The sequence below is a fragment of the Prunus dulcis genome, chromosome 8 (genome assembly GCF_902201215.1).
Source record: "Prunus dulcis chromosome 8, ALMONDv2, whole genome shotgun sequence".
Classification (NCBI taxonomy): Eukaryota; Viridiplantae; Streptophyta; class Magnoliopsida; order Rosales; family Rosaceae; genus Prunus; species Prunus dulcis.
In genome coordinates this window covers 13,687,217-13,702,731 of record NC_047657.1, presented here as the reverse complement: position 1 = coordinate 13,702,731, position 15,515 = coordinate 13,687,217, and the positions used below count along the sequence as shown (strand labels likewise).

Genomic DNA, 15,515 nt, shown 5'->3' with positions numbered 1-15,515 from the left:
TCGAAAATCATTATTAAATTTATTCAATGCCAAAAGGGTATATAATTACATATGTACAGGTTCTACGAAAAATAGCATATATACAGAGAGTTTTCTTAAAAATATAGAAATTTTGGTATGTTCCGTGTAATTCTAAAATTAAATGTTGCATGAAAACAGGACAACAAAAAAGCGCAAGAGAAATCAAAATCTCAAGAAGAGAATTTGAGAAACAATGGCTTCTGGGACGAAGCAGTTGGTTTGACATTCAATCTCTGAACCAAGGAGGAGGATTTTGAAGTTGGGTGAGTGATGCTCACTTCGTAATCTCCATGGGAAAGGGAGGCCTCAAAGAAACCTTTAGCGTCTGTTGTGCCAGAAACCAAGCCCTTCAAACCCCATTCATGTATTAATTTGTCCACAACATCACCATTAGGCAGGTTTTTGAAATTAATGTTGTCTGTCAAACACATTCTGTAACATCCCTTTTCGGTCGGTCCAGCCCACAGAACAATTCCTTGAATGTGAGGGTGAGCGTATGTCTCCCTCAGAATCTGCTCCAAGTATAATGTCTGCCCATGTAAACAGAAAGTTGAGCTTGTTAGTGGCATGTGCTAGGATCCCTGATATAATAATGCACAAGATTTAAAGTATTCAGTCAAATACTATAGCGTTACATTTTTTTTAATCAAAAGAGAAGGAGAATTCGAACTTGCGACATATCATATACCTCAGAGGCCAGTATATTTATCTAGAAAATGTTTTCAAGCACACAATGTGATCTCCTTTATTTCTTACCTGTTTCGGACCGTTTGCCACGTCCAATTCTGTAATCCAAATTGGCACTCCGGCAGCAGCAAGAGTATCAATAGAAGATCTTATGTAAGGAATGTTAGGAGTTGTAAAATGAGACTCAAGCCCAATGGCAAATCGTCCTCTCTCATTTCCTGGAAATGTTCGCATCTCTTTGAGCTTTCGAAGGTACTTAGCCGGTGTGGTCGCTTCATCTGCGCTCTCCTCAATGGTATTGTACTCATTCAAAAACAAAGTGGTTGCTGCATCAGCTCTAATAGCCCAGTTATAGAAAAGGGCTGAAGCATTTGCACCCATTTTACTTTCAAAGAAATTAAAGTGTAAGTTTTCGTTAACGACATCCCACCCGATTAATTGCCCTTTGTACTTGTTCATGACAGAATTTAGCCTCTTTTGAGTAGCCGAAGCAAGTTGTTGTGGAGAGAGTGATTTGACCCAACCTAGTTGGTAGAATGGATCGTCCCAGAAGACGTTGTGGCCTCGGACTGCAATGTTGTGTTGTTTGGTAAACTGAAGCATGGCATCAGCCATGGAGTAGTCTTCATGCCCCTGAGTATTCTCTGTGCTGTACCATTTCATTTCATCTCCAAAAGTTGCGACAGTGAACCTCGATAAGAACCAGTTTTGGTAGGCAGTGTTTTTGAGGACGTACTTGGTGAGGGAACAACCAAAAGGAAAAGTTGGAGACTTCTGTTGGATGGAGATTTTTGCGTTTGCCAGCGGTTTTCCTTGTTTATCCACTGCTTGGATTTTCACATTGCTCTTACGAATCTGCAAAAAAAACTACGTGTCTGTAACGAAACCTTATTAAATCCAAGCATAACAATTTGATTCCTTCTAGGGTACATTTGTTTAGTACATTGGGTGTGATCGAAAAAACGTAACAGATTCTGATGCTTGAGATTGATACATGTTTTATTTCTACAGGATGAAAATTCATTAATTTACTATGTATAATGTCCCCAAACTAACCTTGGCGATGCTTTGATCTTGATGAGATTTCCACTCCTCTTCGGTGAACGGTTGCAATGAGACGCTATCAACCCAGATCTCAACAGATGTGTCCTTGCTCTGAAATATTAAAGGTTATTGTAAGAGCTGTTATAGAAGATTGAGCATATGCTTTTAACAAAGAATGAAATGAATGGGTCAGTTCTTCATTCCTGTAATTCAACCAGGCTTTGGAAAATTCGATCACAAGTCTAATAAAACGAATGTTTTGACAAAAGAAGTAAGATTTAAAGAGGTATACAAATACTTCTGTTGCCCGATTCATGTGATAATTGGTAACAAGTACCTCAAAATAGAGCTCAGCTGGGCCTGAGGCACTGGCAGGGAAGCCACCCTTGAGCATGGACCAGCAGTTGGATTCTGCAACAATTGAACCAGCGCGCATATATGTTCCACTACCTGTCTTGAACATTGCTGTCACTGGAACACCACCCTTACTTGCTTGTATCCAAGCTGCATCAACACAAACCACATATATTTAGGAATTGTAATATTACTCTTGCATTAAGTAATTACTAATCACCGATTACAAAATTAACCAGTGAGAGAAAGTTCTAATTACGTGTGCACGTACCAGAAAATGTGTAGAGCTTGCCACTTTGCAAGGAAACCTTCTGAGAAACACTGGCATGTTGTTGGTTTCTGCCAAGAGCCACAATGAATTTGTTGCCTTTTGATTCTCTGTGTTGTATTTTGGCATTGCCAAAAGAAGACCATCCTTTCAAACCCTCATTTAGTTCCGGGTTTACAATGACCCCTCCACCATACTGGGGTTTGTGAGGATTTGCCAAACACTGAAAAAAGACATACAGATGGACAAATTTTAATAGATATTTCTGAGCAAATAATTTAACCAAAGTAATTAAAGTAACGAACAATGCAGGATAAAAATTAATTGAAGTAAAACTAAATAAACTTGCCTCAGCACTGGCCGTGTAATCATAGGGTACAGCATTTAGTACTTCAAACCCTGCAAGACATTTATTTTGTTAATGATCTTACTCAGGCTAGCAAATGGTTCTTTTGTGACCACACGTCGTCAGCCGTTATATACAGAATTTGAAGGCACTGACTTGGATTGAGGCAGGTTTTATTGAATCTTCACTAAATGGACTTTGGTTTGATTGTGAGTCTTAAATGTAATTCAAACGAAAATAACTTTATCGTTGCAGATAGCTACAGGAGTCAACCATGACAATTTTACAAGTCACGAGCTGATAACTGGAATTAATGCGTTTAGCAACAAATTCAAATTAGTTGCTTATTGGTTCCACCATTACAGAAATTTGATGTTCTCTAAAGGGTATCAATTTCATGATTAAATGGCGTAATTCGTGACGAAAACCTGCAGTGGCAAAAAACCTCATCCCTAAAAGTTTTAACAGCTAATAATACATTTTCTACGTAACATACCTCCAAAAAAGAAAGTGCTTAATAGCAGCAGCAGATTGTGCCTTCCCCCTATATTCTTCATCACGAAGCCAGACTAAACCAGTAGAGAGAGAGAGAGAGAGAGAGAGAGAGAGAGAGAGAGAGAGAGAGTGCTGGATGCAGAAGCAGAGACTAGCCAGAGATAAATATTGACAGATATGGTGCAATGTATCCAGGGAGACGAAAGCTGCTTATATTAATGCAATATCGTATCTGTAAAATATATATATGTAGTAAGAGTACATAACCATCCCTCAATTAGCAGAAATTATGATACTTTCAATTGCTTTCCTTAACCACGATATGATAAAGAACGATGGCGCGCTTCCTTCTATATCGCAACTTTTCATGACCAACTGAAGAATGGCGGGCTTCCTTCTATATAGCAACTTTTCATGACCAATTGAACGATGCTGGGCTTCATTCTATATAGCAAACTTGTCATTACCAACCTTTTAGATGGCCTTCATTAATGAAAATAATAAGAAATAAACATTGCATTTACTAATCAGGAATTAAATTCCACAAGAAATTAAAAAGTAAATTGGGCCCACACAAAATTAAGAATTGAATTCCTAATTTTGGAGGAATTCAATTATTGGGTGATGTGTGGTATTCTAATGCTTTGGAGAACTAACCTATTATCGTCTTTTTTACTCATTATATCCTCACGTACAATTTTAAAAATTCCAAATTTGATATCTACCTTAACCCAACAAGGAGAACATTTTAGTAATTAATACCACTCCTACCCCCAATTCCATATGGTTTAGTAAACAACTTCAATAAGAATACGAAATCTAACTCTCCTCAATCCATATGGTTTAGTAAACTTCAATAGGAATACGAAATCTAACACTCCTCAATCCATATGCTGTTTAGTAAACAACTTCAATAGGAATACGAAATCTAACTCTCCTCAATCCATATGGTTTAATAAACAACTTTCAATAGGAACCTGAAATCTAATCCTAATCCAATTAGGGATTAGTAAACATGCCATAAATTAAAAGTTTTACACATTATTTTATATATATAAAAAATCAAATAAAAAACAATATGAGAACGTGGAACAACTATACCCATTTTGTCAACAAAAAAAAAATTTTGGTAAAAGAAAAATTTAGTGCATGTTAATTATCAATTGGTGAAACGATTTTGAGTTTATTTCTTTATGTTATATCCATACAAATATAGGTCTCCTGGAAGACTATTCATAGGCCAAACATAAACACTGGGAATTTCTTTTAAAAATTAAAATGGAAACAACGTAGGCAAAGAGAAAAAAAAAAAAATTCAAGCAGAAAGTTGGAGCCGCAATGGTTGCAGGGATGCAGTAGTTGATGACACATTGAACTTAAAAACCAGGGAGGAGTTCGTCGCGGAGGGATGACTAATTTCCAATTCGTAGTCTCCATAGGATAGATTGGCCTTAAAGGAACCATTAGAGTCTGTTGCGCCAGAAGAAGTAGAGGCCTTCAAACCCCATTCATAAAGTAGCTTGTCAACAACATTACCAGTGGCCAAGTTGCGGAAATTGTTATCTGTCAAACACATTCTATAACATCCCTGAGGATTCCAAGCAGCCCAAATCACAATTCCTTGAATCTGAGGGTGAGCATGTACCTCCCTTAGAACCTGCTCCAAGTACCACGCCTGCCCATATAAACAGAAAAGTAGTCATAAATAAGTAGTAATTGTACTTAGAACTTCTTGCCTAAGAGCTTCAACTTTGAAGATAGTGTGGTAAAAGCCTATCTAGTCTAAACCCTAGATCAACTTTTACCTGATTGGGACCCCTTTGCACGTCCAATTCCGTAATCCAAATAGGCAATCTTGTAGCAGCAAGGATGTCAATGGACGATCTTATGTAAGGAACGTTAGGAGTGACAAAATGAGACTCGAGCCCAATTGCCATCCGTGCATTTCTGTTACCGGGAAAGGTTTGTATCTCTCTCAGCTTTTGGAGATACCTAGCTGGCGTGGATGCTCCATCTCTGCTCTCCTCAATGGTATTAAATTCATTCATGAACAAGGTGTTTGCTCCATCAGCTTTAACAGCCCAATTATACATAAGGGCTGAGGCCTTTGAACCCAGCTTGCTTTCGAAGAAATTCCAATGTAAGTTTTCATTGACAACATCCCACCCTATAACTTGACCCTTGTATCTGTGCATGATAGAATTTAGCCTCTTGAAAGTGGCTGAGAAAAGTTGCCGTTTGGTGAGTGAGTTGACCCAACCGGGTTGGAAATGGGGATCGTCCCAGAACACGTTGTGGCCTCGAACTGCAATGCCGTGACTTCTTGCAAACTGAAGCATGGCATCAGCTGCTGAGTAGTCTTCACGGCCCGGAGAAGGCTCATTGCTGTACCATTTCATTTCATCTTCAAATGTTGTTACTCTGAACCTTGATGTGAACCAATTTTGGTACGCATTGTTGGTGAGGATGTTCTTGTTGATAGCACACCCAAAAGGGAAACTTGAAGCCTTTTGTTGGATGGAGATTGTTGCATTTTTTAGAGGGTTTCCTTGTGCATCAACTGCTTGAATTCTCACATTTCCCATACGAATCTGCAAACAAATATGTAGTTTGTCTCCTTAAGAAGAAACCCTATCAAAACTATATATATCATCATCGACAAGCCTTCAATGATCAGACTCACCTTTGCAATGCTTTGGTCTTGATGAGACTTCCATTCCTCTTCGGTGAATGGTTGTAATGAGATGCTATCAACCCAAATCTCAACAGATGTGTCATTGCTCTGCAAAGTTTCACGTAAATTAGGAAATATATATATTTCACATACCTATGAACCTTGTTTTATAGTTCTACGCAACGTAAGTTCATACAGTCTGACAAGAGAACATTACACTCAACTTTTGTTGATGTTAATATTACCTCAAAATATAACTCAGCAGGACCCGAGGCATTGACAGTGAGGCCACCCTTGAGCAAGGACCAGCATTTGGGTTCCGCAACAACTGCACCAGCATGTATGAATCCGCTACTAGTCTTGAAAATAGCTGTTACTGGAGCACTACCATTACTCACCTGTATCCAAGCTGCATCAAACACAAATTATAGTTGCATTAGGCAATAATCATCTAACTAGTTATTGTTATAAATATAAATTAATTTCAGGAAAACGGAAATGAATTATGTACCGGAAAATGTATAGAGCTTGTCACTTTCCAAGTTAATCTTCTGAGAAATACTGTCATGCGATTGATTTCGGCTATGAACCACAACAAACTTGTTGCCTTCTGATGATTCTCTGTGTTGCATTTTTGCTTCGCCGAAAGAAGACCATCCTTCTAAGCTATGGTTTAGTTCTGGATTTACAATTATGCCTCCGTCGTATTGAGGTTTGAGAGGAGTTGCCAAACACTGAAGAACAAAAAAAGGAAAAATATGGAAACAATTTTAGATTTATTACATTTTTTTCTTTCTCTTTAAACATAACAAAAGGAAATAAATGCAGTGTAGCTTGCCTCAATACTGGCTGAGTAATCGTAGGTTAATGCCCTCACTTCAAACCCTGCACACCATTTTGGAAAGTGAAGCAAATCAAAAGAAAATCATACAAACATGTAAACTAGCCATTAGTCAACCAGTGGGCCCAACCAGTCAAATCTCTCAGAAGCTTTTCACATTAAGAATGCATATTACATGCTTATTTCGAGTGCAACCAAAAACTGAAGGAAAAAAAAAGGAACAAACCTGCAAAAAGAAAAGTACATAACACCAGAAGCAGATTGCTTTGTCTCAAAATCTTCATTGTGTGTTGTTTGCTATGAACCCAGAGAGAGAGAGAGAGAGAGAGAGAGAGGAGATTATATAGAGGCATTGTATTTTCTTTTTAGAGAGAGATTTAAAAGGCAATCTACATGCATGGCTAGATTGGCAGTGAATAAAGGATATGAAACGGATATCCAGAATAAATGATCCATTGAAGAAAAAAAAAAAGGTATTTTTATGCATTGTACTATCACATATTCATTGGACTAAAATTTGTATTTATAATTAAACCAATTTTATTGTAGTTGAATTTGGACTGTCCTAAATTCCTAATATAACTGCCAATGACTTCTGGACTGCGTATGAAGTGATTCCGTAAGTTATCCTATGAAATACTCATCTGAATCTCAAGATAATTATGAAGGATCCAAACCTATATATTTATGGAAATTGGATCGTTCTGGTATTTTTAAATAAATAAATTGTTATTAGAACTCATAAATAAGCATTCTGCTATTCTTCTTTTATTTTTTATTTTTTTCAGGGAGTGCGTATGACTATTTTATAGTGTCAAAATCTCCCTTAAATGAAACTATTTTAAAGCATATTAACCGAGGAAGGCAGTAGACGTTGGTTAGTTAGGTCAGTTGGTCAAGACAGTAAGCCCGCTCTCGCCTCCTTACATCCAAGTTCGAATCCCCCACTTTAGATTAGATTAATTTAAGGTAGATGATCGTTTGTATAAAAATGAAGAAAGGTGATCTTTTTTTTTAATACCATTAAATCTATTTGTAAAATTACCACAATGAGTAAATTCGGGCCTATGATGTGCATTTGGACTTTAAATTTTATTGGTCAATGTCCATAAATAAACAGAAATAGGAGCCAGAGAGCCCTTTTGCTCCATTTAGTTTTCAGCCTGACCCCTATTTTATATTATTTCGCGCATAATGAATTTAGTTTAGATGCAAGAGTTAAATACGTTAACTTAAAGGAAATAGAAAGCCGATCTTCCCGGCCCCGTGGTTTTGTGATCCACACAACCTCCAACGGGTCCTGGGTTCGATTGGCACAAACATGAAGAGGAAAATGAAGAAGAAAAATATGAAACAATATGAGGTATTCTAAAATAACCTCTGTTTTTGTCTAATATGTTTAATTTTTTTTTAATTTTAGTTTACTTAATATTTTGCAGCTTAAAATACAATTAGTGCCAATTGCAAAATTATGCAAAAAATATCATGTACTCCTTAGTTTATTATTATTATTATTTATTTAAGGATTATATATGACTATTTTAGAGTGTCAATATCAACAAAGTTAAGTGAAACTAATTTATAACATATTAATCTAGGAAGTGTGGGTTAGATTAGGTGGCTAGGGCAATGAGCTTGCCCCATTGCACCTAATTTTGAATCAGATCCAGATCATCTGCTTGGTTTTTCTTTGCTTTGATCTACTTTACTTTTATTGCGGGCTTGCCACCACATTAAATAATAAATTTTTTATAATAATTTATCACTTGCATAAAAAATTATAACCAAAAAAAAAAAAAACAAAGTGAATTATGTTTACACCCAATTCATATCTATTCACACCCATTATACTTTTTTTTTTTGTGAATAAAATGACCATTATATCAATTTGTAAAATCACCACAGTTTAATTTTGTTTGTTTTCAGCCTAAATCCCTATTTTAAAGTATTTTGCGCATGAAGAATTCCGTTCCATGTGTAAGAGCATTTCCACCTATTTGCCATGGCAAAAGGCAAGGGGAGGCAAGAGTTGTTGTCTTCTAATGTTTAATTTATTTTTATTTTTATCAAAAGTTTACTTAATATATTGCAGCTTAACAAAAAAGATGTCGCAGACATGGGCTTAACCAAGTTGGTTAGTGCAAAGTGCTCGCCACTCTGCACCCGAGTTTGAATTCCCCTCCCTATGTATCAAGAAAAAAAAAAAAAAAAAAAAAAAAAAAAAAAAGATGCCACAAAAGAATTGAGGATACTATTGGAAGGCCATTTGGACTTGGAGACATTATTTCATATGGCAACAATAAGCACAGATTACATCCCCAGTTAATCTCAATATAACGTGTAAAGAGTTATTCATAACAAAAGTTGTAGAATTTCTAAAGCCACTCTCAAGCAAAACTTTTTAGAGTATATTCAATTGGGATTTTAATAGATTGTTTTGAAGCTTAAAAGTTCAGTGATATTCAATTAGAATTTTTAAATCATCAATAAAAGTACATTGGTATTCAATTATGAGTTTTAAGTAGCCAATAAAAGTATACTATGGTATTCAAAAACTTATCGATTTTGAAGTATTCCATTAAATGATGTATTGTATAAGACTTTTAAGTGGGTAATATAAATACCAAATCTCATAACAAATCTTACCCTCCTATGCCTGATTCTTAAGTTCTTTCTATTTTTCCTTTGGGAGAAGATGAATAGACACCGTGAATGTTGGTGGGTTCTTGACACATTGTGGCCAGAATTCCACATTGGAAGGCATTTGTGATGTGCCTTTGCTCACATGGCCACTGTTTGGGGACCAATTTTTTATTATTATTTTGAACTGTGAATACTTCATGCATGAAATACCATAATAACCCACGCCACGCATTGTCCCCCGCAAGAACCAATCTAAAAAGAACCACCAACACACCAGAGCACATAACAAACTGAAAAAACTACACCAGAGTAGGCATAAAAAAATAAACACATACATCTTCAGACTGGAACGTCAAATCACCTAGCCCAGAAAACTAATTCCTTGGGGGGCATGGAGTCAGACCCCCAAGTTATGAATGAGAAACTTGTTGAACATATTCTAAAGATTGCAGTGAGATTTGGTGTGGAATTTCAAGTGAAGTAGGTAGAGGATGAAAAGATTAGGGTGGTGGTGAGAAGAGATAAAGGTGAAGTATAAAGGAGGAGTCTGAAAGTATCAGTTGCCCAAAAAACTACAAGCAAACCAAATATGAGATTATGCCACAAGCAGCTACAAAAAAGTGTGTTTTTTTCCCCCACAAATTTTGGACCAAGTCTTGACAAAAACTGGGAGTGGCTAACCCGAATCCAATCTGCACTGGGCAAATCTATTTTGGAGAATACAAAAGAGTCCTAAGTGAAATTACAATCTATTAAAATCATAGGTAAAATCCTGTAATTTCAATCTATTAAAATCTTGTAATCCAGTACATTATAATCTTGTAATTACAATTTATTAAAATCTTAATTGAATACACCCCCCAATCTTCCTACACTTAAAATTGGTCTTCCATCAAAACGAGAACAAAACACCTAAGTGAACAAAAACTCAAGCAGAAACTTGGAACAGCAATTGTTGCTGGGACTCAGTAGTTGGTCCCACATTCAAACCCTGAACTGAGGAGAAGTTTGCCACAGAAGGGTTAGTGATTTTCACTTCGTAGTCGCCCTGGAAAAGGGAGGCCTCGAAAAAACCATTAGGGTCCGTCATGCCAGAAGCCAGACCGGAAGTCAAACCAAATTCATGTATGAGCTTGTCAACAACATCACCAGTAGGCAGGTTTTTGAAGTTGTTGTCTGTCAAACACATTCTGTAACATCCCCGAGGATTCCAAGCAGACCAAATAACAATGCCTTGAATCTGAGGGTGTGCATGGACCTCCCTTAGAATTTGCTCCAAGTATGATGCCTGCCCATATAACCCAAAAAATATTAGCAAATTATAAGAAGTGGGATTTTTATCATAATCAAACATGCCCCTTCACGTGTGACGTGAACATATCAAATTTAAGGTATCCGACACAAAACCAATAATTGGCAATAGGTGGAGAGGCGCATTATCTTACCTGATTGGGGCCGCTTGTGACGTCCAATTCTGTAATCCAAATAGGCACTTTTGCAGCAGCAAGAGAATCAATAGAAGATCTTATGTAGGGAATGTTTGGAGTGGTGAAATGTGACTCGAGTCCAATCGCCATCTTCGCATTATTGTTACCCGGAAAGGCTTGAATGTCTCTCAGCTTTTGAAGGTACTTAGCTGGGATCGAATCTCCATCTCCACTCTCCTCAATGGTGTTATACTCATTCATGAACAATGTGGTTGCTCCATCAGCTTTAAGAGCCCAATTATAGAACATGGCTGAAGCAGATGCACCAATCTTACTCTCAAAGAAGTTAAAGTGCAAGTTTTCATTGCAAACATCCCAAGCTATAACTTGCCCCTTGTATCTCCCCATGACAGAATTCAGCCTCTTGGAGGCTGCATCAGAGAGCTGTTGGCCGGAGAGTGACTTAAGCCAACCGGGTTGGTAGCGGGGGTCGTCCCAGAACACGTTGTGTCCTCTGACTCCAATGTTGTGCTGCTTTGCAAACTGAAGCAGGGCATCAGCGGCAGAGTAGTCTTCATGGCCCTGAGATGACTCTGTGCTGTACCATTTCATTTCATCTTCGAATGTCGTGACGGTGAAGGGCCTTGAAGTGAACCAGTTTTGGTAGGCTCTGTTGGTGAGGATGTTCTTGTTGATGGCAACACCAAAAGGGAAGCCTGGGGCCTTTTGTTGGATGATGATTGTTGCGTTGGCTAGTGGTTTGCCTTGTTCATCAACTGCTTGAACCTTCACATTGCTCTTTCGAGTCTGCAAAAAAAGTGTATAGTTAGCTTTTTTTAACTTTAGCCAAATTAGTTTTGGATAAATTATATGGCCTGATCAAACTCACCTTTGTGATGCTTTGATGTTGATGAGACTTCCATTGCTTTTCAGTGAATGGTTGCAACGAGATGCTATCAACCCAGATCTCAACAGATGTGTTCTTGCTCTGAATTAAGAGTTTAACAATTGTTAATTATAAAAGATTGAACATACTAAGTATCCGTTTCGCATTGATTATTTAGGGGGAAATCACTTTATTTGAAAGTGATGCATGTGTTGTAACAACAAAAGAGAAAAAGAAATATAAGGCCATGTTCCTCATTCGGGTGATTCAAACTGGATTAGCCCAGTTGATCGCAAGTCTAATGTATGATTAACAAAAGAAATACGAGTAAATGTGGTTCAAATAGTTTTATGACTGTTCATGCAATAATTAAAAACAAATACCTCGAAATAGAGCTCGGCGGGGCCCGAGGCATCAACAGTTAGGCCACCCTTGAGCATAGACCAGCAATTGGATTCAGCCACAATTGCACCAGCGTGTATGAATCCACTACTAGTCTTGAAAATAGCTGTTACTGGAACACTACCACTGCTCACTTGTATCCAAGCTGCATCAACACAAACCAAATACACAGTTACAATTATTAATCAATTACTGATTAATTAGAATGGGGAAGAAAAGTGATGAAATTATGTACCAGAGAATGTATAGAACTTGTTGCTTTGCAGGTAGGTCTTCTGAGAAATACTGTCATATGATTGTTGTCTGCCATGAGCCACAATGAATCTGTTGCCTTCAGATTCTCTGTGTTGTATTTTTGCATTGCCAAAACTAGACCATCCGTTCAAGCCATGATTTAGTTCAGGGTTTACAATGATCCCTCCATTATATTGTGGTTTGTGAGGTTTTGCCAAACACTGGAAAAAAAAAAATAATAAGGGAAAAAGATTAAAGCAATTTTAGATTTAATGGAGTTTTCTCTGTAAAAACATAACTAAGTTTAACAATTTGCAAATTATACGATTATAATTAATTGCAGGAAAGCTTATTACCTCAATACTGGCGGTGTAATCATAGGACAAGGCATTTACTTGAAACCCTGCAAGGCAAATGTTTAGTTTGTGTTCTACAACATGCATATATGCTTTGATAATAAGTTTTTAACTATAATTGGATTATTTTGTTTGAGGAATTGAGAAATAAAACTGAAACACATGGTAATATTATCAATACGGTCGTTATACCGTGTCTTGAGTCACCATATATGATGGCCCAACACGGTCGTTATAGGTATGGATGCCTTACCTAGGGCAACACGATCTGTATGTGTGCCTTGGTGTGGCATGACATAGCTTGCCAGATCATGACATGTTCTTTTCTTTTTATCATATTGGATATGTATTGTGATCATGTCGGCCATACTTATTTGACACCTCTAAAATTGATTGACAAGATGATTGTCACTCACTATTGACACAATATTTAAAGAAACAAAGTAGTTTCACCTTATTGTTCTACGTCTTACAACAATCATAATGCTAAAACTCAATTTTGTTGTTTTTCATAAAAGGATGATAGCAATGAAAAGCAAACCTGCAAAAAGAACAGTGCAAAACAGCACAAGCAGATTGCTTTTGCCCCAAAACTTCATTGTGTGTTGATTGCTATATCCAAGCATTGACATGAGCTTAAAGCAGATGATGCATTGTATGTATTTATACGTACATGGCAAGATTATATAGTCAGAACAGGATTCCTGCTAAAAGATTGAAAAATAAACCATCCATCGTTTTTAGTAAGTATAGAATTTTATAGGATTTTCTTCCCTTTCCTAAACTATCTTTATTTGGGTAAGTTATGATGAGATTTGACGACCATCTTTATATGGATCTCCTAGTACACAAAAATAAAGAAGATTGGATTTAGTCAATAAAAGAAGATTTGATGTACGTATATGATCTACATGTTTACCCAAATTATGATGGAAGGTTTATGAAACAACTTTTTATATGTCCACCCAAAAAAAGGAAAGAAAGAAGCTCTCCATCAATATGATACTTCAACACAGTGGCGGAGCCACTCTAAGGCCTGGAGTGGTCTTTGTCGGGCCCTCCTAGATTTTTATCTCTCCTTTATTATATTATATATAATATAGATTTTGTAATAAACAACTTATAATTTAAGTTAAAATTTTCTTTAAAACAAATTAGACATGACTCAATTAGAAATATTTAGCTCTACACATGTAATTATTGAATACTTATGTGATTTATATACTTGTATTTTCTAACAAAAATAGCTTTGTGAATATAAATATATATTACTTCAATAAACGAATATTACATATAGTTAACAAAAATTATAACTCAAATAATCATTAATAAAATATTAATGCAAGGTTCCTTTTTTTATTTTTTTGACCTTTCCTATTGAAAGCGGTGATAATATATTAAACTCACACATACTATACAGATGCTATGACTCTAACCCAGAATCTTTTCTAGATGAGCAATTACTTCAAACCACTACACTAGTGGGTCATTTGCACTCAAATTTCCTTTTAAAAAAAGGGATTACAAATCCAATAGATTAGTTAACAAGCAAAGCTGGTTGCTTTCCCAATTTATCTCCATCATGCACAGTCACTTTTTTAATGTGTTTTTAATTAATTAGCAAAAGAAAATACAAGCTCTAAAATAAATAGTAAATACCCAACAGCCAATTTGATTGCCCTCATTGATTGAGCGGATAAAAATGAATATTAACGAAGGACAACCGCTGGTCTCAAGTAGCCTGTTGGATTTGTGGTCCAAGTCAAAAACCCATCAGGTCCCTGGTTCGAGACTGGCAGAGAGAGAGAAGAAGAGAGAGGTTACAAAAAATTATGAGGTATTCTAAAATACCTCTGTTTTTATTTCACTTTTTTAAAATATTTAAAATAGCCCCTCTTTTGGCAAGAATCCAGAAATAAATAGTTCAAGAAAAATCTATTAGATTATATTCTTTGGTTAGCTTTTGCAGTAAGAGTCCTTTTTCTAACAAGAAAAATATTTGGTGAAAATTCATGTTTTTTAAAAAAACCAAAAATTATATATGGTCAAAATTCACAAGGTTGTGAGCTCAAGATCTCACATTTATGAAAATAATCTTTAAAAAATGAATATTCATTATTTTCCTTTACACAATGAAAGAAATACGATTAATGAGTGAGATCCAGAAATAACTTAAGACAATATTTATATATTATCATGTACTTAAATAATTTCCTGATTGATTGGACAATTAACAATACAGAAATTTTAAGTGATTTATTGTACAATTATTAATCTTGAATCCAAAATGTTACATTGTATCAAATTAACTTCATAGGTTCTACCACCAGTACTCCTTGTACCTGGTTGATTTTGTGTTACATCTAAAGCTTGGGGAGGCTAGGCGAAGGGTGCGTAGAGAGTTTTCCAATTTTCTCGTTCTCTTTTTTCTTGATCTAGTGCGGGCTTCTACTTAACAAGTAAACTGAGTTCTGTCATGTTATGCCCCCGAAACGATTAGACCACGTAAGAGCAATTTCAAAAGACTCGTCAAATGCTTTTATTGATGTCATGAATGAGATGTTCTAAAACTTAAAATATTAATTTAAAACGTTCTATCATCAGTACCCCTTGTAACTTGTTGGCTTTAAATTGCATTCAAAGCTCAACAGGTCTTGGGTTCGACTGGTATCGAATTGATATCAAACTACTAGAAAGGTTACAATAAACGAGGTATTCTAAAATACCTCTATTTTTTTCCTAATTTATTGGAGTTTTACCCTTTCTTGGATTTGATTGGGAACTAGGCCTCATCATTTGGCCCGCTGGCCCATGGGCCAATGGGGGCCATCCGGCCC

The 15,515-nt window shown here is 36.3% G+C and overlaps 3 protein-coding genes across 3 annotated transcripts; all 3 read right to left on the bottom strand.

Moving 5' to 3' along the window:
- Positions 1-40: 40 nt before the first annotated feature.
- LOC117637274 (endo-1,4-beta-xylanase 5-like) lies at positions 41-3,448 on the bottom strand. The gene is made up of 7 exons (XM_034372125.1): positions 3,217-3,448; positions 2,724-2,773; positions 2,378-2,597; positions 2,090-2,256; positions 1,765-1,863; positions 778-1,563; positions 41-551 (listed from the first exon to the last, which is right to left on the bottom strand). The coding sequence occupies exons 1-7, from the start codon at positions 3,275-3,277 to the stop codon at positions 192-194; spliced, it is 1,743 nt and encodes a 580-aa protein (XP_034228016.1). The 5' UTR covers positions 3,278-3,448; the 3' UTR covers positions 41-191.
- Positions 3,449-4,530: 1,082 nt separating this feature from the next.
- Positions 4,531-7,014, bottom strand: LOC117638535 (endo-1,4-beta-xylanase 5-like). The gene is made up of 7 exons (XM_034373644.1): positions 6,957-7,014; positions 6,728-6,774; positions 6,401-6,623; positions 6,135-6,298; positions 5,899-5,997; positions 5,021-5,806; positions 4,531-4,890 (listed from the first exon to the last, which is right to left on the bottom strand). The coding sequence occupies exons 1-7, from the start codon at positions 7,012-7,014 to the stop codon at positions 4,531-4,533; spliced, it is 1,737 nt and encodes a 578-aa protein (XP_034229535.1).
- Positions 7,015-10,301: 3,287 nt separating this feature from the next.
- Positions 10,302-12,765, bottom strand: LOC117638534 (endo-1,4-beta-xylanase 5-like). Its single transcript, XM_034373643.1, has 6 exons — positions 12,679-12,765; positions 12,324-12,543; positions 12,070-12,233; positions 11,690-11,788; positions 10,819-11,607; positions 10,302-10,661 (listed from the first exon to the last, which is right to left on the bottom strand). The coding sequence occupies exons 1-6, from the start codon at positions 12,763-12,765 to the stop codon at positions 10,302-10,304; spliced, it is 1,719 nt and encodes a 572-aa protein (XP_034229534.1).
- Positions 12,766-15,515: the final 2,750 nt, after the last annotated feature.

Coding starts and splice junctions, on each gene's coding strand:
- LOC117638535 (XM_034373644.1), bottom strand. CDS start 7,014: ATGAAGATTTTGAGACAAAGCAATCTGCTTCTGGTGTTATGTACTTTT. Junction 6,775..6,956: donor ATGTACTTTTCTTTTTGCAG/GTTTGTTCCTTT, acceptor AATGGTGTGCAG/GGTTTGAAGTGAGGGCATTA. Junction 6,299..6,400: donor CAAGCTCTATACATTTTCCG/GTACATAATTCA, acceptor TGTTTGATGCAG/CTTGGATACAGGTGAGTAAT.
- LOC117638534 (XM_034373643.1), bottom strand. CDS start 12,765: ATGCATGTTGTAGAACACAAACTAAACATTTGCCTTGCAGGGTTTCAA. Junction 12,234..12,323: donor CAAGTTCTATACATTCTCTG/GTACATAATTTC, acceptor GTGTTGATGCAG/CTTGGATACAAGTGAGCAGT. Junction 11,608..11,689: donor AACATCAAAGCATCACAAAG/GTGAGTTTGATC, acceptor CTTTTTTTGCAG/ACTCGAAAGAGCAATGTGAA.
- LOC117637274 (XM_034372125.1), bottom strand. CDS start 3,277: ATGAAGAATATAGGGGGAAGGCACAATCTGCTGCTGCTATTAAGCACT. Junction 1,864..2,089: donor CAGCTGAGCTCTATTTTGAG/GTACTTGTTACC, acceptor TTAATATTTCAG/AGCAAGGACACATCTGTTGA. Junction 552..777: donor TGGCAAACGGTCCGAAACAG/GTAAGAAATAAA, acceptor TTACATGGGCAG/ACATTATACTTGGAGCAGAT.